The sequence below is a fragment of the Panthera onca genome, chromosome F1, assembly GCF_046562875.1.
Source record: "Panthera onca isolate mPanOnc1 chromosome F1, mPanOnc1 haplotype 2, whole genome shotgun sequence".
NCBI classification, from domain to species: domain Eukaryota; kingdom Metazoa; phylum Chordata; class Mammalia; order Carnivora; family Felidae; genus Panthera; species Panthera onca.
This window is the reverse complement of record NC_138355.1, coordinates 13,660,280-13,685,324: the sequence shown is the minus strand read 5'-3', so window position 1 is coordinate 13,685,324 and position 25,045 is coordinate 13,660,280. Positions and strand designations below refer to the sequence as shown.

The following is a 25,045-nucleotide window of genomic DNA, read 5'->3' as shown; positions in this document are numbered from 1 at the left end:
TCCTAGGAAATTTTCTAGCACCGAGCAGGACGGTATTCACTGATGAATAAATTAGGATGCTCAGTGGCACAGTGCCTTCTTTTTAGGTATAGACATACACCGTATTTATTGATGGCATAACAGCAATGCTTTAAGCAATATAAAGAATTACCGTGCACCCATAAAGTTTGTTATTTTACAATTCAAAACAATTTACCATGAAGAGACTACGTATACGTCAAACTTTGCTAAGAAAACAAAAACCACAAAAAAATTCACCTGACTTCATCATCATTGCAAACCCTCTCTCTGGAGCTGCCAAGTGTTTCACGGGGATAGGAGAGTCTCCATCTAGATCCACTATGTGAGGTAACATATAAACAGCGGGCTCTAAGTGCAAGCCCTGATGCTCTATAACTCGGAAAATCAACATTTAGTTAGGATAACGTCCCAAACTATTTATTCAATGCTTCCGGTGCTTTTTAAAGAAGAATTTGCTCCTTTACTTTTAAGGCTGGTATTGTGGCTTCCCCCAAGCCCCCAGCTTAAGACAAAAAAATGAAGCTAGGTACAGAAGTTGCCACAGCTAACTAGGAATGGCAAATATGAAGTTAAAAATTCCAAACAGACTAAGCAGACTAAACAACCAGACTAAACAACAGTCTTGCTAGCAGGTTAAGATACATACACATTATGTCCTTTAAAAAACACATAAACATATAATTTATAATGCGAATAAATGCACTGAGAATTAGTTTTTGTTGACATGAACCAAAATGGAAAGTGAATACAATGAATACTTTGGGGTTGAATTTTAAAAGCAACAAAAAAACCCTCAACAATGTGTCAGGAATTGCTTATGGGAAATCCGTACCTCCATCTCCTGAAACGACCTGCCCACTGCCTGTTTTCCGCTGACGGACTCTGGGCTAATCTCCCCAGTGACGCAGTTCCCACTGAAATGGAAGAACAATAAACTACAGCTGACCCGACAAAGGTCCCCTCAGCTCTAACCTCACGTCCTGCCTCCAATACATAGGTTCTTTTGTCCTGGACACTGCATTACTTCTCCATCTAATTTGGTGGAACCTAATCTGCCTGCTGTGGCTCTGTCCTCCACCCCACCTTGCTTCTTGGCCGGGTGATCCTTGTGCATTTTTTCCCTAGAACTGTCACTCCTTTATTGACTTCCAAGTTCCTTTGGTCTCTTCTTTGGTCTCCCCAAAGTGACCATTAACCTAATATTTCCACTTGCTTCTAATCTATATACTGTCTCTACCTCGACTGAGTAGACTCTGGTCTCCTTTAAGGAAACTGTGATCTGGATATTTGGGCTTTGAAAGATTTGCTCTGCTATGCTGTACAACAGAGCAACTGCTGTTCCCGCTAATTTTTCTACAGAGCTCAATGTAACTGTAAAGATTTTGAATAGACCTAAATAAATGTGTAAACCTGGACAGTTATTTGTAAATAAGCAGGAATTCACACATAAGGCCTATCATATATTAAGTAAAGGAAATTCTCATTGTCTGAGTGGCCCATTTAATTAGAAGCACACAGATGGATCCCTCCGGTGACTCACTTCTCAAGGTGAGACCTCTATGTACTGACGACCCCATTCAATCCAAAGAAACGGCCTTCTCTATACATGTTCTTTTATCTAGATTAAAATAAAAACATTTGGGGGCACGTGGGTGGCTCCGTCTGCTGAGTGTCTGACTCTCGGTTTCGGCTCGCAGTTTGTGAGCTTGAGCCTCATGTCACGCTCTGCGCTGACAGTGTGGAGCCTGCTTGGGATTCTGTCTCTTCCTCTCTCTCTGCCTCTCCCCTGCTCACGTACACTCTCTCTCTCTCAAAAATGAAAATGAAAAATAAAACCATTCTCAAAAAAAGAAACAAGTCATAAATCAATCCAAAATGAACAAAATAATTACAAATTTTCTTCTTCTTTTTTTAAAGTAATCTCTATGCCCAACATGGGGCTTGAACTCACAACCCCAAGGATCAAGAGTTGCATGCTCCACTGACTGAGCCAGCTAGGTGCCCCAAATTAATTACAAATTTTAATAAGTGATGGAGTGCCTGGGTGGCCTGGTTAAGCATCCGACTTCGGCTCAGGTCATGATCTCGCAGTCAGTGAGTTCAAGCCCCACGCTGGGCTCTGTGCCGACAGCTCAGAGCCTGGAGCCTACTTCAGATCTTTGTCGCCCTTTCTCTCTCTCTGCCCCTCCCCCGTTCACACTCTGTCTCTCAAAAATAAGTAAATGTTAAAAAAAAATTTTAATAAGTGCTTATCACAAAGTAAACAGGGCTATATAAAAAACATTTTAGTAAAGAAAGATGAATCTAGCTACGTAAGAATGAAAGACCTCCTTTAAGTGACACTTAAACTGAGACACAAGGAAAAAGAAGTTGGCTACAATAAGCCGGGATGGAGGGGGGAAGCTTCTCGGTAAGAGAACAAGAAGTACAAAGGCTCAGAATCAGAAACAAAGAGGCAGAAGAGAACCTGCCTGGCACATTCAAGGAAATAAAGGAAACCAATGCAGGTAGAGCATAACGATCCCTGGGAATTAAGAAAGTGATCTGAAGTGAGGTTGGAGAGGGGGGCAAAACCCAGACCATGTCGGTTCTTACCCACGGCGTAAGAAAGTTTCAGTTTTTTTAAAGTTAGACTTCTAAGTGCAATTAGAAGTCTTTGAGGGGTTTTAAACAGCAAAGTTACATAATCTGATTTAATACTATAAAATACTCATCCTGGCTGCTGCATGCAGAATAAATGATAAGGAAGTGAGGGTAGATACAGGAGATCAATTAGCAGACAAGAAATGATGGTGAGATGTAAGAAGTAGAAGTTATTTTAGACACAAACCAACAGGACTTGCTGACGGACTGAGCGTGGGACATGTAGGAAAGCAAGGAATCAAGAATAACACAGACGCTGTTAAAATAAGCAAACGGGGCAGGTGGTTTTAAATTTACTAAAATATAAAATGGCTAATATGGAAGAGATTGGCAGACAGGAAGGACAGGAGGTTAAATTAAGTTTTAGTTTGGACGTGTTAAGCTTAAGATATCCAAAGACAACTAAAAAGAAGGGTCAAATAAGCATTTGGACATAGGACTTTGTAACTCAAAGCAGAGATCAGATTGTTGACATACATTTAGAAATCTTCAACTCAGAGAAGCTATTAAAAGTCACGTGAGGGGCACCCGGGTGGCTCGGTCAGTTGAGCGACCAACTCTTGATTTCGGCTCAGGTCACAATCCCAAGGTTATGGGATCGAGCCTCGTGTCGGGCTCCATGCTGGGCATGGAGCCTGCTTAAGATTCTCTCTTTCAATCTCTCTCTCTCTCTCCCTCCCTCCCTCCCTCCCTCCACCCTCGGCCCCTCCTGCAAGCTTTCTCTCTCAAATTAAAAAATTAAAAAATAATTTTTTAGAAGCTATGTGAATTGATCCAACAATCCCCCACGGATACAGAATAGAGCAAAGAGCACGGACTAAGGATTTCTACTAAAATATTCAGAAGTGTAATAGAACAAGAAATATCAACAATGATTACTGAAAACCAGCTACAGTTGATAATAAGAATAAATAAGCAAAGTGGTATCAGATGCCAAGAAAAGAAAGTGTTTTCAGAAAGGAGTGACAGACTATGTTAAATGCAAATGGATTTAAAAACCTGGTAAGATACCAACAGAGAGGGATAAAATTTGGCAAATTTGGCGAAACGTAAGTCACTGGTGACTGACAAAAAGTTTCAGTGGAAATGGAGTTGAAAGGCAGACAGGAGTTGGTTGATAAACACATGGAAGATGGTAAGAAAATGGAGACGGTATAGGCGAGCAACTCTTTTGAAGACTCTAATTATACAAGAAGCAAAGACACAAGTCTGGAGGAGAACGTGGGATAATTAAGGGAAGATTTTTTTAAGACAGGAGATAATAACAGCTCATGTCTGAGGTGGAAAAGGACCAATGCAACAGAAAAGGCAATAATAATGATGCTGGAGAAGAAGCAAAGTCCCTGAGAATTTGGAAAGGGATGGGAATTGCACTGTCTAGCCTTTGACAGGAACAGACACACTTCTTCTCAAAATGTGTCTGCTTCTATCACAGATGCTAGAATGTCAGGAGATTCGAAAGTAGGAAAAAGTGCCCCCCATACCGCCCCACTGTGAATGAGAAGGTTATCAGCTTGGGGATAGGATGAGGGTAAAAGGGGAGTGCTCAAATTCTGGGAGACAAGAAGGTGTGAAATAAACAGTCTGGCTAGTTGTTGAGCCGCCGTGTTGAAAGACTGTTCTGACACAGCACGGAGCACCCAGTGAAACGTGTGGTTGTGACTTTCTTCACTACGACGCAGTGACTCCATTGCGGACTAAGAGAAGGCAAATAATTAGGTTCACAGATGGCATTTTGCCAGGCAAGTTTTCATGTTCCCATCGTTCCTTTCCTTCCCCCCAGCAAACGTGACAGAGGAAATACAAGGGGCATAAAGGAAACATTCACACAAAGTGGATCCACAGCAAAGGAGGAAGCACACTTTCCATTCCATGTCTATACAAGGCCGTAGAGGCACGCCTTGAAGATACTGCGGGTCTGGTTCCAAGGCACCGCAATAAAGCAAATATCCAATGAGGCAAGTCAACTGAATTGTTTGGTCTCCTAGTGCATATAAAAGTTACCTTTACGCTATTCTGTAGTCTATTAAATGCGCAACTGCATGATGTCTAAAAACCAATATACATACCTTAACTAAAAATCACTTCATTGCTCACAAATAAAAATAAAAAAGCAGCCATCATCTGAACTTGCAGCGAGTCACAATCTTTTCACTGGTGGAGAGTCTTGCCTGGATGCTGACAGCTGCCGACTGACCAGGCTGTTGAAGGGCGGGATAGCTGTGGCATCGCCTCACTTCTTTCGCTGACGGTTTCTTCGTAGCGGCTATTTTACAGCGTTTTACCCACAGTTGAACTTTCACACTTCAAGTCTATCCCTCAAACCCTGCCACTGCTTTATCAACTAAGTTTATGTAATATTCTAAGTACTTTGTTGTCATTTCCACAATCTTCACGGCATCTTCACCAGGAGTAGACTCCATCTCTGGAAACCACTTTCTTTGTTCACCCATGAGAAGCAACTCCTCATCCCGTCAGGTTTGATGCTGAGATTGCAGCGATTCAGTCCCATCTTCGGGCTTCGCTTCTCGTCCCAGTTCTCGTACTGTTTCCACCACACCCGCAGTCACTTCCTCCACTGAAGTCTGCAACCCCTCCAAGTCACCCGTGAGGGCTGGAGTCAACTTCTGCCAAACTCCTATTCATGTTGATATTTTGACCTCTTCCCATGAATCATGATATTCTTTTTATTTTTTAATTTTTTTTAAATGTTTACTTATTTTTGAGAGAGTGCAAGTGGGGGAGGGGTGCAGAGAGAGGGGGACAGAGGATCTGAAGCAGGCTCTGCACCGACAGCGGTGAGCCCGATATGGGGCTTGAACTCATGAACCTCAAGATCATGACCCGAGAGGAAGTCAGGTGGTCAACAGACTGAGCCACCCAGGTGCCCCATGAATCATGACATTCTTAATGGCATCTTGAATGGGGAATCCTTTCCAGAATGTTTTCGATTTACTTTGTCCAGATCCATCGGAGGAATCACTCTCTATGGCAGCTAGCCTTACAAAAGGTGTTTCTTAAATAAGAAGACTTGAAAGTCAAAATGACTCCTCGACCCAAGGGCTGCAGAATGGATGCTGTGTTAGCAGCATAAAAACATAAATCTTGTTGTACATCTCCATCAGAGCTCTAGGGTAACCTGACACATTGTACATGAACAGGAATATTTTGAAAAGAATCTTTTTTTCTGAGCAGCAGGTCTCCACAGAGGGCTTAATATTCAGCAAACCATGCATCCAGGCTTGTTCCATTTCTAGAGCACAGGTAGAGTACATTTAGAATAAATCTTAAGGGCCCTCGGATTTTCAGAATAGGAAATGCTAGCTTCAAAACTTTTCTCCTGCAGCTTCCTCACCTCTCTGGGCCTTCACAGAACTGAAGAGAGCGAGGGCCTTGCCCTGGATTAGGCTTTGGCTTAAGGGAATGTTGTGGCTATGCAGACCACTAAAACTTTCTCCGTATCAGCGATACGCCTGTTATGCTCTCTTTATCATTTGTGTGTTCGCTGGAGTAGCACTGTTAACCTCCTTCAAGAACTTCTGTATATTCACAACTTGGCTAACCGTTTGGCACAAGAAGCCTAGCTTTCTGCCTGCCTATCTAGGCTTCTGACGTGCCTTCCTCACTGAGCTTAACCATGTCTAGTTTTTTATTTAAAGTGAGAGATATGCGACTTTTCCTTTCACTTGAACACTTAGAAGCCATTTTAGGGTTATTAACTGGCCTAATCTCAATACCGTTGTGTCTCAGGAAATAGGGAGGCCCAAGAAGAGAGAAAGGGAGAGCGGAACAGTTGTTTGGAAGAGCAGTCAGAACATACGCACATTTACCAAGCAGGCTCCCTGCCGTGTGTGGGTGGCGTCTGTGGTGCCCCAAATCAATGACACTAGTCACATCAAAGATCGCTAATCACAGATCACCGTAACAAATATGATAATAGTGACTAGGTCTGAAATACTGTGAGAATTACCAAAATGTGACACAGACACGAAGTGAGCAAACACTGTTGGGAAAACGGTGCCAACAGACTAGCTCCACGCAGGGTTGCCACAAACCTTCGATGTGTAAAAAACACAATATACGCCAAGCACAACAAACTAAAGCACAATAAAAGAAAGTATGTTTGTCATAAAAATCATGGCTCTGAGATGACACTCTGCCCTATTCCTAGTATCCATAAACCTATCTGAACCTAGAAGTGCAGAAGAGACTGCGGGGGGGGGGGGGGGGGGGGGGCGGATGAAGCAAAACAGAAAAACTCATTAAGCCCTTATTGTTAAAGTAAGGGATAATCAAAGCTTGCTATCAAAACAATTCCAGGCATAATCTTTAGATGTTACATCTAACATCAAATCATTTTCTTCAACAGCGATACTATCTTCACAACATGGAAATATTCCAATTTTCCATAGTGCAGTCAACCAAAATTCTTTTGAGACTCTACCAGTTAAAACTATTTCCTTACATCTTAAAAAAAAACTACAGGCAAAGGTGCCAATTAATGATCAAAACAATGATCACATGATCATCACAAATGTTTTTTTCTATTATGATGATTCAAATTGCTACTTAATACTTACATTAAATATTGAAAGGGATTTAGCAATCTGAAATGCAATATTAACTGTGTTAAATATCTGTAACAAAAAAAGAAAAATGAAACTCCAAACTAAGTACTTTACTCAGAAGTGTGTTTAAAAACCAGTGCAGTTAGAATTCAGTGGAACATGAATATAAGCCGGGGAATGTTCTTGCTCAGTTTTCCTGATAACTTATAATTGATCAGAATCTTTAAGAATATTTCCAAGAATGCTATTACTTTTTTTTTTTTTCTTTTTTTTTTTTTTTTTTTTTTTACCAACTTTACCTGCTCTGACGAACAAACTTTGGACTGATTCTGTCCCTACTTCGCAAACACTCCAAAATATTTTATTTTCCCATAAGCTGAAATGTTAACTATGTCAATTAGAGAGTAGAAAACCTGATTTTATAGCTCTGCTTTAGCTTATTATTACAAATTGTCCACAAGTGTTAATAGTTACATAACTGACTCTGGCTTCTATTTCCAAAGAAACTGGAAATGAATGACCAAAATAAGACATACTGATAAAAAAAAAAAAATGCCTGCTATAAAACACCCCATATTTGGTGATCTAGTATCAGATTTTGGAGTGGCAAGAATAAAGTGACAGCTTGTGGCAGTTAAGCTGTTAGAAAATTTTTATAGGTTTTAGCTTAGGCCTGCCAGCTGTATCACTAGTTGCTAATTTTTATTATGTGTCAAGTAAAATGCTTCTTTAGAGGAACCCAAAGAAAAACATGAATAAAATCTTAGTGGTCATTATAATTACATGTACACAGTTAAAATGCCAAGTAAATTATATCTGCTAAAAATTACTGTTATAAATACTAGTACATTCCATAGTTGGGGGGGGGAAAGTTGAACATGAGGCGTTTTAATATTGAGAGGAAAAAAGTATTTTAGCAGAATTTAGGAACTGACATTTTCCCACTAACATCAAGTACCAAGAAGACAAGGACTTGTTAAAACAATTCTCTTTCATGTAAATATAGGACAAATAATTCTTTTCGTAAGTTGTATATGTTGTTGACAAGAGATGTTATCAAATGCACCATACAGAATGTATTAAAAGTATTTCCGGATTTAAAGAAAAATAATAAGAAATATAAATGCATTAGAACTAATAATAATTAGGGCTATATTTTCATAATCACTTTAAAACAGACTTATAACCAAATAAGTCTAGAAATACATTTTGGTCTATAACGGTATATAAAAGTAATCTTAAAGTCAACTGCATTAAACTATGTCAAAACACTATCTGCCGGTACCTATATTTTTTAAAGAACTGTCTTAGGTAAACTGAAGATTCCTGATAATTGTTAAATTCATTCAAGTTAGGCACACTTGAAGTCTGTGTTTATGTTACATGTTCACGTATCACATGTCATTTTGATCATTTATTCTGGCAAGAATGAGTTCATATGATTTAGTATCTTTCAAATCAGCCCATAGAGAAGTTTTCATTATCAGAAATCATCAGATGAACCGCAGCCTATTTAATGAGTAGCATCCTCACCAGACTGATGATGTGTATGGCGTCCAGATGCCTCCACAGCCTGCCTTTGTTCGTTGTCTGGAGAAGACAGCAAAGAAGTAGAATGAGGGCTTTCTGTAGAAGATGATGTCGAATGAGCCTGAGCTGACGCTGTAGAGGATGTCGAAGGCTGAAGAAGCTGCTCGGCTGAAGGATCTACTTCCATTGCGGTTTCACCCACTTCCAAATCAGAACTCGATGGGACCGCAGGAAGAGGAGAAACATCTGACTGGCTCGTTCCACCTTCGAAGAACACATGTTAATGCAAATTCAAATACTAACTGCTTTCCAAAACCAACCACTCTAAAGAGATACATTAAAGAAATACGTGTGTACTGGGGCGCCTGGGTGGTTGTCGGTTGAGCGTCTGACTTCACCTCAGGTCATGATCTCACGGCTCGTGAGTTCGAGCCCCGCGTCGGGCTCTGTGCTGACGGCTCAGAGTCTGCAGCCTGCTTCGGATTCTATGTCTCCCTCTCTCTCTGCCCCTCCCCCCGCACTCGCTCACTCTCTCTCTCTCAAAAATAAACATTAAAAAAAATTAAAAACAAGAAATACATGTGTACTTGCACGTGCATATACCTACACACAGATTTGTATAATTTCAGGAGATCAAACGTACCCAGTGGTGGTCTGATCCATTTAACCACATAAGCTGATCAAGAGGGGGGGACATCTATCTACAGAACATTTTTGTTAAAATAATCCACCTTTCAAGCTCAATATGGTACCTTCATTTATACGAAGCTAAATAATAGCTTGTGAAATGCCTATAAATAACATCTAGTCTCTTTAATTTAAAGATGATGATTCTGACTTAATGACTGGATAATAGGAGAGTGGATTTTATGAATATCTTTCCATTCTACAACATAATGTATCTGAAATATTTAAGAAAAATATTGGGAAGAGTAAAGTTACAAATAGGTCAAAATAAGGTTAAGTTTCTGATTCCCACGTCATTAGCAATGTTTTAACCATTAAACTAACATGACTCAGTCATGATTTAAAAAGACTTGAGTGTCTACTATGTGCTATGCTAGGCTTTGTGCTATCTGCAAAGGAATAATTAGGAATAATCAATAAACATTAACAATTTTCCCCAAGCCTAGATGTTATTAAAAGATGGAATGGACTAATCAAGTTCGTATCTTGCAAGATGCAACTGCCACAGAATATGGAACTTTTTCTTTTAATGACCATGGTTTAAATAATTCTTATTTTAAATTTAAGCACAAATATAATAGCTCTTAAGCAAATCCACAGTCTAAGGAATTTTTAAAAAAGTTAATTGAGATGCAGGAGTTAACGCGAATCATTTATGGATAAAAATCAATGTAACTTTTTATTTTGGTGTTTTAACAACTTAGGAATTAACATTTATACTCCTCATTTTTGACAGAGAGAAGTAACTTGCCAAAGACCCCAAGGCTAGAAAGTAGTGAACCAAGATCTGAAAACGGGTCAGCTAGCACCAGAAACAGCACTTAGAAACCAATGCCTAGGTAACCAAAAGGAGAAACTATTCCATTATATAAACCTTCTTTATCTACAGAGTTTTATATATTTCCATTTTCAGAATGCATACAAAAGGGACTTCAAAGGGGACGATCAGATGTCCTTACCTTTTTTTTTTTTTGAGAAAAGCAAAAACAAGGACTAGGCCTACAACATGAAGGGACAAATTATACTCAGAACCCTTGGTCCTCTACTGCTTCACACAATACAGTTAAGAAATATGTGATGATTATAGATTATTACATATATTATATATAAAATGGTATAAAATGGATGATATAAATAATACAGACATCAAGGGCGCCAAGTCAGTTAACGTCTGGCTCTTGATTTTGATTCAGGTCACGATCTTAAGGTTCATGAGCCCCGCGTCAGTTTCTGCACTGACAGTGTGGAGACTGCTTGGGATTCTCTCTCTCTGCCCCTCCTCCTCTCTCAAAAATAAACAAACTTAAAAAAAAGCAAACAAATATCGGGACACCTGGGTGGCTCAGTCAGTTAAGAGTCCGACTTCAGCTCAGGTCATGATCTCACGGTTCGTAGGTTTGAGCCCCGCATCGGGCTCTGTGCTGATAGCTGGGAGCCTGGATCCTGCTTCAGATTCTGTGTCTCCCTCGCTCTCTGCCCCTCCTCCACTCACACCCTGTCTTTCTCTCTCTTAAAAATAAACATTAGGGGCGCCTGGGTGGCGCAGTCGGTTAAGCGTCCGACTTCAGCCAGGTCACGATCTCGCGGTCCGTGAGTTCGAGCCCCGCGTCAGGCTCTGGGCTGATGGCTCGGAGCTTGGAGCCTGTTTCCGATTCTGTGTCTCCCTCTCTCTCTGCCCCTCCCCCGTTCATGCTCTGTCTCTCTCTGTCCCAAAAATAAATAAAAAAAAAAAAAAAAAACGTTGAAATAAAAATAAACATTAAAAAAAAATATATATATATATATACATACATATATATATATATACACATACATATATATATATATATACACATACATATATATATACACATATAAATATATATAAATATATAAAACAGCTTTTGCCAGCTTTTGGCTGACTTTAATTAACGAGAAAAATTACCTCTGGGTCGAGATCTTCCTCGTCCTCTATTGCTTTGTGCAACTTCACTTGCTTCTTCAAACCACCTTGATAACATGTCAGACATTCTCTGCATCAATGACACATTGGGACTCTGCTCACCTATTACAATACAGGTCTCATCAGTGAATTCAGTAATAAGTCAGGATCTTTCATTAATGCAAAAATCTAGATTTTTAAGGCCTTTAAAATGAAAACAATTAAAAAAAAAGAATCAAACTGCCTAAATAAATTATATGCATGTATATGAATCTCTTAGAGCTATCATTACATTTCATAGTAAATGTTTATATAAGTCACTCTCTATCTGTATTCTGAGTTCCTCAAGAATAGAATTTATATTTCCTACATCTTTGCCTATTCTTAGGTACCGTCACATCTCCCATCCTGACCTCAACCCACATCTTTAGTTCGAAGAGTGCACAGCCAGGAAGTGCTCATGAATTGTAAACTGACTGATTATAAGAAAGGCTTGCCCTCTCACTTACATTTCCTTAAACTGAATTTATTTTCATCATACTGTAAGCATATTCCATATATTCAAAATTAACAAAAACCAAAAGCTGCTGCATTTGTCTCTTCCCTCTCCCTCTTTCCTCCTTCAAATATATGTTTTCTCTTAAGGAAATTACCAAATGAAGTATGACATCAAATTAAAACTGGTAATTTTATTCTACAATCATATAATTTAAAATGCGCATCATTTGTTCTTGAATTTTCTGTGAAAACTTTATACTTCATTGCCTTTATGTAATGTAGCTTTATATGTAAGTATATATTATAAGATGGTACCAAGGAAAATATATTGGGGAATAAACATGCTTTTGATCTTAACAGAATTCAGAAGTCATCAGAATAAGATTTTGGCTACAGACCAATCAGTAAAATACACACAGATTAATTCTATTTTAAAAGTGTGCCATCTTAAAGCTCCCAAGGTAATTTCCTATGCTTTGTCAAAGGCATTTGATAAAAAGGGAAAAAAAGATTTTATCTGCTATTATAAAACTCTTGGGTTGGAAACGGAGAGTTTTTGTTTCTCTTTACACCTAATAAAGAGGCAAAAATCAAGAAGTTTGATAATACCTAATGTTTTATATGGCAATGAACGCTCCTACTTCTAGGAGGAAGGTAAAATAGTGCATTAATTTTGGAGGGTAACTTGACAGCTATCAAAACACAAATGCACTTATCCAGTGACCCAGTTGCTCATTCCACTTTTAGGGATCTATCCTCAGATACGCTTGCATGAGTACGTTAAGATATATGTACAAGGACATTCATTGCAGCATCACTTACACCAGCAAAAAAAAAAAAAAAAGAAAAAAAGAAAAAAAAAAGAAACAAGTTAAAAGATTATTTTTTCAATACCATATTAGAAAAGCCTAACCAAAGTATAGTTACCATCTCGTTCTCGTTCACTCTCAGGCCTCGCTCGGGGTCCAGTATCTGACCAATCACCACGAAGTCTTAAACGCTTCACAGGAGGCTGTCGTAACTAAAAGACGAAGACGAAACTCATTTGCTCAACTCTCAAAGCACGCTTTAAGTCTAACGGATTCTTTCCATGTCCTTGCTTTCCTTACTGAGGATGCAAATGAGATGCTACGTCAAAATACGAAAGCTCTTATAAGGACGAGATCTACTGATGGTACAGCTTACACTTAACACCTTCACCCTAAAGAGTCTGAACACAACTTTGAAATCATGTGTAGGTGACTTCTACTCCCACCTGTATCACTTACCAGCTGACCACAGGGAAGTTATCTAATCACACTGAGCCTGAGTTTTCTATTACGATGATACATGTAGTGTAGGTCAAGTACCTACATACCTGACAAGGGGAATGATCACTATTTGATTATCATTGACGGTTTAGTCTCCGATTCCCCCCAGCATCTACTGCAACCCTTCATGACTCACCTCAGGGTCTCTACTCTACCTTGTTTCCCTCGTTCTTGGCTAATACCTCTTCCTCCTACTTCAGAGAAAATACAGTCAGTCCTGCAGAAGTGACATCAATTTCCTCAGCTGCATTCTACAAACTTATCTATAATCTGCAACTTCCTAATTTCTTCTAACCTTTCTCCGAAGATGTATCATTTATTTTGTTAAGGCTTAATCTCTCCCATTTGTGCTTTTACATTTTGTTCCTTCAAACTCCTCAAGCACCTTGCTTCAGTAATTACTCCTTCCCATACCTGCATCCATTTCCTCATTTCTTCCTTACGATATGCTAAAGGTTTTTACCATTTTTAATACACAAAGCACCTCAATTTTATGTTTTTAGTCAGCTATACTCTTTCCCCATGTTTTCTGAAGCTTTACTGTCAAGCTTCTTGAAAAAGGTCTATATTTATTCCTTTATCTACCACTCCTCCTTCACTTCACCGTTACCTTACGCTCCCATCTTTCCACTGAACTCATTCTCACCAAAGTCATCAATGGGTGATTAATTGCTCAGTTCACTGATCAATGACAAAATGATCAACAATCAACTCCCAATTCAAATGGCACACTGCCCAACTTATTTTGATGTCTATAGCACTTGACACTCTTGATTATTCTCTGTAACTTTTATATTTTTAACATTTGTGATTGAGATATAACACATATACCATAATACCCACCCTTTTAAAGTATGTAAGTCAGTGGTGCAGATGCTCAGAGCTGTGTAACCACTTGTATCACCACTAATTCCAGAACATTTTCATCACCTCAAAGAGAAATCCTATAGCTACGAGCAGCTACTTCCAATCTCTCCTTCGACTCAGTTCTTGGAGACCACCAATCTACTTTCTGGCTCTCTAGATATGCCCACTCTGGACATTTCACACAAATAGAAGCAGATGTGGCCCTTCCTGTCTGGCTTCTTTCACTTAGCATAATATTTTCGAAGTTCATCCATGTCGCCCCATGTATCAGTATTTCATTCCTTTTTACGGCTCAGTAATATTCCACGATTTGGATATACCATGTTTTGTTTATTCATTCATCAGTGGATGCACATTGAGTTGTTTCCACTTTTTTGGCTACCGTGAATAATACTGCTGTGAACATATGTGCAAGTTTTTGTGGGGACATATGTCTTCAATTCTCTTCAGTATATATCTGGAAGTGGAATTGCTGGGTCACATGATAATTCTATGTTTAACTTTTGAGGAACTGCCCAACTGTTTTCCAAAGCAGCTGCACCATTTTACATTCCTATCAGCAACGTGTGAAAGCTCCAATTTCTTCCTGTCTTCATCAACACCGTTACTGACTTTTTTATTTTAGCCAAACTGGTGGGTACGAAGTGGTACCTCACTGTGATTTTGATATATTTTGGATACTAGATTCTAAATCATTAGTAAAATATAGGATATATACAGATTCTAAATCATAAATCAAATATATGTTATACAAACATTTTCTCCCATTTTGTGGGTCATTCCCTTTATTTTTATTTTTTTAACAAAACATTCACTGATATTTTCCCTGACAATTAAGCAGATTTTGATAGAAACTTGGTGACAACTTAGCTGTAAATTTTCTGTTTTCTCTTGGAAACCATTCTGAGCAATAAGAAGGTTGGGGGAAAAAATATCTCAACACCCTCAGCAAAGAAGACAGAAAAATAAAAACCCTCACAAATTCCAGAAGTAGGTAAATATGGCAAAGAGCAACAGAGGATAGAAAATCTACACAGGAAGCCACAAGTACGACACAGAATAACCAGAAGATTAGAGAAAGCCTAGTGTGGTAGCTGTCCAAAATCTTAGACTAAAATCATTTCCAGAAACAGAGGGCCTCACTCTATGTGAACTATATTTAGAATAGAATGGAGCCCTGCTCCACAGTTAGGGGAAGAAACTTTATATTATACAAGCAAAGAACTGGTTGTTATAACCTCAGCAACTATTTCTGGAACAAGACATTCAAGTTAAAAACAGTCCCAAGTTTGACTTTTTGAGATATGCAAAATAATCTAGTCAAGAATACCGAAAATGGTACAAGCATTAATTCAGTTATTCAAAGAAGATTTTCCTGAGCATGTTTTATGTGTCAGGCACTACTCTAGATAGTGGAAAAAGATCAATGGATAAACTATACAAAAATCCCAATGTCACAGAACTTATAGGCTACTGGAGTAGAAAAACAATACATGATTACAAAAAAAAAAAAAGTAAAATATACAAAGAAAGTGCTGAGTGTTATGGGGAAAAAATTAAGTAGACAAAGGAGATAGGCAGTACCGGAAAGTTCAAGGCTGTGATTATCTGGGAAGACCATTTCATGCCTGGCAAACACAAAAGCCATAAGGTAAAGCACACCTGGGCTGCCTGAGTAAGTAAGCAGACTCTTCAGAGAAGAGTACAATAGGAGTACTGAGAGAACAGCAGCAATAACAAGAACTACATGAGACAAGGTCTTGAAGCCACTGTAGAAACCTTAGTTTGGCTTTAAATGATATGGGCAGCCACCTGTAGTACTGATCAGAAGAGCAGCATAATTTGACTCGGTTTTAAAGGATCGCTTTGGCTGCTACGTAGCTAAAGGACTATGGGGGCAGAGGAGTCAAAGCAGGGGGACTGGTTAAAAGCTACCATAATAATCTAGGAGAGATGGTTGATGCCTTGGATCAGGGCAGTTGTGGGAGTCACAATGGGAAGCTGTACTACAGATCTGGGGTATGTATTTTAGGCACAAATCATGGGGACCAGGAGAACATTAGAGACTGGATTCAACAAAGTAGTCCAATAATGGGGTGGGGCAAATAGGAAAATGTCAAAAAGATATTAGAGGAAAAGGAAAAGACAGAAAAGCCAATAAAAAGAAAAAAGGAACACAAAAAATAAGAAAAATGAGAAGTAAAAAAATTGAACTAGACAATGAAAAAAATAAAAGAGAAATTATTAGAGGATATAAAGAAATAAAAAGAAGACCCACAAATTAAGAAAATTTAAAAATACCACTGAAACACAAGAAAAAAATCATTATGTGAAACTTTTATTCATATTTTAAAACCCTACTCAGGGGCGCCTGGGTGGCGCAGTCGGTTAAGCGTCCGACTTCAGCCAGGTCACGATCTCGCGGTCCGTGAGTTCGAGCCCCGCGTCAGGCTCTGGGCTGATGGCTCGGAGCCTGGAGCCTGTTTCCGATTCTGTGTCTCCCTCTCTCTCTGCCCCTCCCCCGTTCATGCTCTGTCTCTCTCTGTCCCAAAAATAAATTAAAAAAAAAAAAAAAATAAAACCCTACTCAATCATTTCTCACATTTCCAATCAAAATACATTATTCCTTCCTTTGGTCTACTCATATAGAACATAATTTCTTCTTTTTTTTTAAGTTCATTTATTTTGAGAGCAAGCGCACATGCGTACATGGGCAGGGGAGAGGCAGGGAGAGAGAGGAAGAAAGAGAATCCCAAGCAGGCTCTGTGCTGATGTGGGGCTCGATCTCACGACCCTGGATTCATGACCTGAGTGAAAATCAAGAGCCGGACACTTAACTGACTGAGCCACCCAGGCGCCCCAGAACATAACTCTTATATAGAATTCTATTAAGTTTTATATATTCATTTATTTATATCTCTATTCCCACTAAACTGTAAATTCCTGAGGGAGAGGCTATGTCTTTGTCACAGTCATCCCAGATTTTCTAAAGGTTAGTATAGGACCTAGTGCACAGTAGGCACTTGTCAAGGATTTAGGATAAAACACTTAAGAACAGATGTTGACCTTAAGAAGGAGACAGACTACCAACTTCTATATACACCTGTCAATTATTTGGTTTATTATAGAAGCATGATTTAGTTTTGTAATTTTAATCCATTTTCAGAATTATTTGTCTTAACTCAACAAAGAACACTGAGAAAACCACATTCACTGTTCATGACTCAGCCTCATTCACCCTGATTATGTAAACATATTGTGTTTACATATGTAAACACATAAGTATTCTATGGTACAAAAGCTGGCTGGCCCACTTCAAATGTTTCTGCATTCCAACTTTCATTATGTAACGGTCAGGAAGTTGGAATGTAACTTCATTCACTAAAACACGCATCTCAAGAGAAAACTACCCAGCAGCAACAAAATAACAGAGCAGATCTCATGTTTTCAATCAGGCCAATAAAGTCAAAAACAGCTTTCATTAGCCATCATACCCCTTTCTTTGTCAATTTCCTAATTCATTTAAATACACTGACACTTTCAAAAGCCCAAAACAGATTTATAAAGTTATCCCGATTTTTTGCTAATTTTATAGCCCTCTAAACCTGCAACCATAAGTACTGGATTTAGTTTTGTATCTCACAGGAATTACAAAATTGTTGTTCCTTAATACTTTCAAAATACATTCACTGATAGGAGTTGGTCCAATACCAAAAAGTCACTGATAATTAATAAAGCAACAGTTAATTTCAAAAACATTTACAAGCCAAGTGATTAAACATAGGACATTAAAAAAAAAAAAAGAAGCCAAAGTGAAAAATATGTTGGGGAAAGAAGTTTAATAGGTTAAAACAAACATTTTTCTATTGCTGTATATTGCCAAAGATACATTTTTTTCTGGTTTTTGCCTTTTATAAATAAGATGGTTTGCTATTTTATTTTTTTAAAGATTTTATTTTTAAAAATTCTCTACATCCAATGTGGAACTTGAACCCACAACCCTAAGATCAAGAGTCACATGCTCTACATGACTGAGCCAGCCAGGCACCCTAATGGTTCACTATTGTAGAGTCATTTTAGTGGCAGCAATTCTGTCACTTAGTTTTCAATACAGAATATTGTATGTGTATAGATATATATGTAACAGATATAAAATGTGATATATAAACTCCAATAAGACTAAATGTTTTTGTTCACCAATAGGAGTTAACCAAATACCATTTCCATTCATATGTGGTCAGCAATCCCCTCCTCCCCCGATTGTGTGTGTGCGTGTATTTTAGCTTGCCTTTTTCTCATTCGCTCAGATGTGTTCTGTAAAATAAACCCACGCATGTATGCCACTCGTTCATAATTGTGAAAGAGAGGCACCATCAGGAGAGAAGGGGATTGCTGTCCACATGTGAATAGAAAATGGTAACAGATACAACTCCTATTGGTGTATGAACAGAAACATTTAGTCTCTTGGGAATTTACACCTCCCATTTTTTATTATTTTAATCGCTTTTCCCGCAACTGTTAGAACTGTTGATATTTCTTGCTTGCTCCTGTGCAGCCACAAAGTTAAAGAAACATTTTGCTATTAAAAATTTTCTCTTTAAAAATGTTTCACAATACTTTTTTCTAGTCAGCCCCTGTTCTTCCAGGTATATTCCAAGTCCTCTTTCAAAACTTCAACTCTAAATGTCTTGCGAATCAATTCTATTTTTTGAAGGCCTACAGGCCCCAGGAGTCACTGAGTCAGTGTCTTCTGAACTGAATGAAGAACATGGTTTTGAGTAAGCTTACCTCTTCTCTTCTTTCTTCTGCAGACGGAGTTTTAAGTTCTCGTGCTGTATCATCTTTCGGGTCAAAAAGATATATATAATCTGAAGAGTAACTAACGAGAATCTCTTGGCCATCTTCGCTGTAACACAGAGATGTCACCCTGCAGGACTTATTATTAAGATGGGAAGGGATAAAACGGGCAACCATTCCAGTAGTTCCTCGACCTGCATAATTCCCTAAATAAGAAAATAGGAAGTTGTAGAATTTTTTTAAGAAAAACATTTTAAAAACTCTTAATCTGAATTATGAGATATGTGATTTAATGTAGCAATATAAAATCCAAACTATCCTGTTCTATTTCTAGAAGAGGCTCTTTTCTCAATAGTCTGATTTTATAACAAAATAATAAAGAATACAGCATAAAGTCTACATATCTTTTAAAAAAATTTCCTGAGTTGCTGGAATTCCAGATTACATAAAGCGTTTAATTAGAAATAGGAGTTAATCAGTGAAAATGATTTATGATTTAGGGGCACCTGGGTATCTCAGTCGGTTAAGAGTCCGACTTGATTTCAGCTCAGGTAACGATCTCACGGTTCTGGAGTCTGAGCCCTGAGTTGGTCTCTGTGCTGACCTACGGCATAGAGGCTGCCTGGGATTCTCTCTCTCCCCCTCCCCCACTCGCACTTTCATTCTTTCTCAAAAGTAAACATTTAAAAAGATAGCAAATAAAATTTTTTTTAAATTTACATTCACTTTTCTTCTTTTCCTTTCCTTCTCTCCTTCCCCTTCCTTTCCTCTCTTCCCTCCCTTTTCTTCCTTCCCTCGCTTCTCTTCCCTTCCCTCCCTTTGCTTCCCCTTCCTGTCCCTCCCTCTCCTTCCTTCCCTCTTTTCTTCCTTCCCTCTCTTCCCTTTCCTTCCTTTCTCCTCTCTTTCCCATCCCTTCCCTCTGCTTCGCTTCACTTCCCTTCTGTCCCTTCCCTTTGCTTCACTCCCCTTCCCTCCCTTCCTTCCCTCTTTCTTTCCCTTCCCTTCCTCCTCCCCTCTTTTCTCCTCTCCCCTCCCCTCTCCTTTTTTCTTTTCTTCTCTTTCTTTTCTTTCTTTCAGTAATCTCTACATCCAACATGGGGCTCAAACTCATGATCCTGAGATCTCTTCCAACTGAGCGAGCCAGGCTCCCCTATGTTTTTAAAAGATTTTTGATTGTCCTGAAATTTTCCTCTTATAACATAACGAAGGGGGGTAGTATTCCAACTTTAATTAATTTTGGTAGGCATCAACATAATACAGTATAATAGAGAAAGGGTCAACTGGCATTTTGTGCACTGGAGGTCTGGGAATGCTAAATTCTGAGAGCCCCATAAAACTGTATGAACACTGCACAAGGAGGCCTTGTTCTGCCGAAAATGTCAACCGTGTCCCATCTGTTGAGAAATAGTAAGTTAGCCTACAATTTCATATCATATCACTACTGTTCCCCCTAAAAGTGCATATCCAGATACATAAGACACCTCAATCACGGTTCCAAAACCAAACCAAACCCCACCTCGTCCTCCCATTTCCATAATCTATGTTCATTTTTACTGGACATAAATTGACCCTGAGCCTGACATTGTTAGTTTCTGACCAAGTCCATTTTTATTTTGGGCAATACAAAATACGCGAATATATGTAAGTGTGTACATATGTTTGTATATTTGGTGGGTGTGTGGGTGTAAAATCCTGGCCTTCCCTTACTGAAAAATGCTGAAGAACGATGGCTTTCAGTTGGGTAGTTCAGAAGTGGTTTGATCCCACTTCTGGGATCAAATGAGGAGCGAATGAGGAGTTTCAGATGGATTCAACAGCATCGCTAACAGTACTTTAGGCATAAACATATGCTATACAGTAACACAAAGCCAAGTCACTGTTCTTTCTAACTCTTCTGTCTCCTGCAAAGAGAAATTAGGAAAGCCAAGTGCCGGGGCACCTGGGTGGTTCAGTCAGTTGAGCGTCCAACTCGATTTCGGCTCAGGTCATGATATCGGGGTCGTGGGACTGAGCCCTGCGTTGGGCTCCATGCTGAGCATGGAGCCTGCTTGGGATTCTCTCTCTCTCTCTTCTCTCTCTATCCCTCTTGCCTCTCTCCCCTGTTCGCTCTTTCTCACTCTCTCTAAATTGAAATTAAAAAAATTTTTTTAAAACAAGGAAGGCGAAGTGTTGTGGGCTGATAGTGTCCCCCACAAAATTCACGTCCACCCAGAACCTCAGAATGGTTCTGGAATATTTGGGATATTTGGAAATAGGGTCTTTGCGGATATAATTAGTAAGATGAGGTCATAACGAGATTAGAGTGGACCCTAGATCCAATATGTCCTCATACAAGGAGGAGAATGTGGATTCAGACACACACACGGGAGAATGGCATGTCAACACAGAAGCAGAGACTGAAATGAAACATTTAAAAGCCAAGATTAATAGCAATCACCAGAAGCCAGAAGTATGCAATAGATCCTCCCTGAGAGCCACCAGCAGAAAACCCTGTGAAACCTTGATTTTAGACATCTAGCCTCCAGAAATGTGAGAATCAATTTCTGTTATCTTAAGCCACCCAACATGTGGCAATTCATTATGACAGTCATAGGAAACTAACATGTCAACTGTTACAACTTTTTAAGGTGACAAACTACAAAAGCATCACACTGACAGGGTCATAAAACCTTGGTAAAATGCTGTTTTTCTACGAATCCGTATTATTTAAATACATTGTGTTTACTGAGTTTTATGACAAACTAATGACATTTTAAAACTGCAAATATGTCCTACAGATTTACTCTTTGAACTGACAGAATCTTATATTTTCTCTAACATACAGCTGTTTACCTGTGGCTCTTGTGCCCAGCATTCGCCGATCATATATTCGTACTGAGCTATCTGAACAGCCGACAGCAAGATAATAAGGTATCGGTGGACAAATAGCCACCGAGGTGGCGGCACGTCGGCAGTTAATTAAAATATCCTATGAAAGAGAAAACACCGGCGTCACAGAGCTCTGCCACAGAGAGGATACTGTAAAGATTTAAAACACTTGAACATTAAAAATACTATCCTTTGAATTAGAAGAAAATAACCTTTCTGAAAAATCCTAAGCTAGGATGATAATGAGAAGGAAAACAACAACATGGTTTTCTTTTCATTTATTTTTCAGATATCTGTTAGCGTTTCTAACAAATTCAGCTGACGTGAGATCAAAATAGATATACGTGGTCAATATTCCTCCTCAGCAGTTTATCACTATAAGGAAAATTCCTTTTTTTTCTTCTTTCACAGCTTGCCACACAATTCCAAAATTGACTAACACAACATTGTAAATTTTCCTTATAAACCAATCAAAATAAAAATCATACGGAAAGATAAACTGGAGGTTAAAAAAGCAAATAATATTTGAGTAATGAAAATTACATTCTGAAAAGGAAAACACAAAAATTACTCCGAAATACAAGGCTAAAACTGAGTAGTTATGTTAGGTCAGCAAGATTTAATGAAATTAAATCCATCCACAATCTTAGAACCCAGAGATAGCTTATTGTCCGATTTTAATTATGATGTTAATTTTTTTGTCACTTGTACAAAAATTTGATTCTTACGTCTTTGCAATCTTCTTTCGTGCAGCTAGTTTTGATGCGTGTGTCAAACCACCGGACAGTTCCGTCTTCACCACAGGAGAGAAAAGTATACGGGTCGTTGGGTACAGTCATAATCTGAAGGTGAAAACAAAAGTACAGGTAACGTTATTGAGCACTTGGATGGTTTTGAAAGACACCGCTACCGTTCCATGAAATAAAATGAGGAATAAATAATAAAGTAAAACTGTCTTCTTATTCACAGACGATTTGATCACGTAAGCAGAAAATCCTATGTGATCAATTTTTAAAAAATGTATTAGAATAAGCGAATTTAGCAAAGTTGCAGGATACAAGATCAATATATAAAAATCAATGCCGCATCTCTATACCAGCAACAAAATCATCAGATACTGAAATTTTAAAAATAATATCATTTACAATAACGTGAAAAATATGAACTACTTAAACATATGTAAGACCCATGATACTGAAAATTATAAAACATTGCTGAGTAAAATTAAAGTCCTAAGTAAAGTAAGGGAGATGTATTGTGTTCATGGATTGGAAGATTTTTTTTTTTTTATTTTAGAGAGAGAGACAGAGCACATGAGGTGGAGGAGAGGGGCAGAAGAAAAAACAGAGCGAATCTCAGGCTCCACGCTCAGCACAGGGCCCAGGGCTCGATCGCACAACCCTGAGATCATGACCTGAGCTGAAATCAGGAGCCAGACGTTCCACTAACTGAGTCACCCAGGAGCCCCTCAATTGTATTTTTTTTTAGTTTATTTATTTTGGGAGTGTGCATGCGCATGAATGGGGGAGGGGCAGAGAGAGAGAGAGAGAGAGAGAGAGAGAGAGAGAGAGAGAGAATCCCAAGCAGGCTCCACACTATCAGCGCAGAGCCCAATGCAGGGCTCCATCTCAGATCATGACCTGAGCCAAAAGCAAGAGTTGGATGCTTACCGACTAAGCCAACCAGGTGCCCCTCAACTGCATTTTTTATACAGCTACATTTAAAAATTAACATCCTTAAAAAGATAACATTTATGACTGTACCAAAATACCAAATACTTAAAAAATTTAAGGAAATCTAGAGTAACACCACATAAAAATTGTAAAATATTGAGAGAAATTAGAAACCTTAATAAATGCAAAACTATATCATCTTCATTGATTAGAATATATAATAATTGTTAAGATATTAGTTTACCCTGTATTTATTTTTAAATTCAGTATAATAACAATCCAACTTTCAGCAAATTGTTTTTTTGCTTTTTGTTTTTTTCGTTTATTTATTTTGAGACAGACAGACAGACAAAGAGAGCAAGCAGAGGAAGGGCAGAGAGCGAGCGGAACAGAGGATCTGAGGCCGGCTCTGCGCAGACGGCAGAGAGCCCACGCGGGGCTCGAACTCACGAACCGTGAGATCATGACCTGAGCCGAAGTCACACACTTAACTGACTGAGGCACCCAGGTGCCCCAGCAAATTGTTTTTGTTGGAAACCAATATGCTGGTTTGAAAAGTTATACTGAGACACAAAGAATCTTGAAACAGTAACTCTACTAGATACGAAGATTCATTACAAAGCTATTGCAATTAAAACAGTTTGGTATTTTAAAAAGTACAAATAGGCCAACGGTGCAAAATAGAGTACAGAAATGGATCTATCCACATATGAACTCTGAATTTATGATTAATGGCACACTGAATAGCAACAGCGGGGAAAACAATCTTTACCATAAAAGATGGTGGGTAAAATCCATATGGAGAGTGATATCGGCAAAACTGCAAAACAGGATGCCTCAACTCATTCCCCTAGAGAAACACTGGCTTTTAATAACAGTATAAAGTCAAAAAGCCTTTATGACAATACCAAAGACCAGTTAAGAAAGCAATATACCAGGAAAGTTCAAAGCCAAGTACAGCCATAATGAAAGGAATAAGAAAAGCTTATTTCATTTCAATTCACACCAGCGCCTTCCCCAAGGCAGCACAGCACAAAACTGGGGGGGCGGGGGGGGGGGGGGCGGGGGGGAGCGGGGTGGGTGGAAAGCCCAACTTGCAGCTTCTCCACTGGAAAGGAAAGAGAAGAGTGGAATGTATGTCCAACATTCCAGCTTACAGGCAGGTGGAGGAGGGCTACCAAGGGACTAGTTTCTGTCTCTTCTGACTCAGCATTGATAAAACTTGAGAGAACAAAAGAGAGCACAGTGGCTTCCTTGCAGGATCACAGATGGAAAAGGGAGCGGAATGGAATGGAAAATTCCATCTCTCTGAATGGACCGGAGATGCATCCTCATAAAAAGTTTAAGGGACCTCTAGAATCTCTAGCTGGGCTGACTGGTGAAGACCTTCCCTACACAAAACCCGTCTAAAAAGACCAGGAGAAGATGGCTATTTTTTCCAAAGCAAAAACCACAACAACAAAATAATGAGGCACACAAAGATACAGTGTAACAGCCCAAAGGAACAAAACAAATTTTCAGTAACTGACCCTAATAAGATGAAGATCTACGAACTGCCTAAGAAAAGAATTCAAATTAATCGTACTAAAGAAGCTCAATGCATCACAAGAGGACACAAATAGACAACGGAATGAAACTAGAGAAACACTGCATGAACAAAAG

General features: G+C 38.8%; 1 protein-coding gene across 7 annotated transcripts in view; it reads right to left on the bottom strand.

Moving 5' to 3' along the window:
• Positions 1-25,045, bottom strand: part of DCAF6 (DDB1 and CUL4 associated factor 6) — a 134,590-nt gene that overhangs the window by 66,567 nt on the left and 42,978 nt on the right. For all 7 annotated transcript variants that reach the window (XM_078441159.2, XM_078441160.2, XM_078441161.2 and 4 more), the window contains exons 5-10: positions 22,439-22,552; positions 21,675-21,810; positions 18,834-19,048; positions 12,796-12,889; positions 11,374-11,493; positions 8,766-9,026 (exon numbers count right to left, since the gene is read on the bottom strand). In XM_078441159.2, coding sequence (XP_078297285.1) covers positions 8,766-9,026; positions 11,374-11,493; positions 12,796-12,889; positions 18,834-19,048; positions 21,675-21,810; positions 22,439-22,552 — 940 coding nt within the window. The remainder of the gene's footprint in view (positions 1-8,765; positions 9,027-11,373; positions 11,494-12,795; positions 12,890-18,833; positions 19,049-21,674; positions 21,811-22,438; positions 22,553-25,045) is intronic.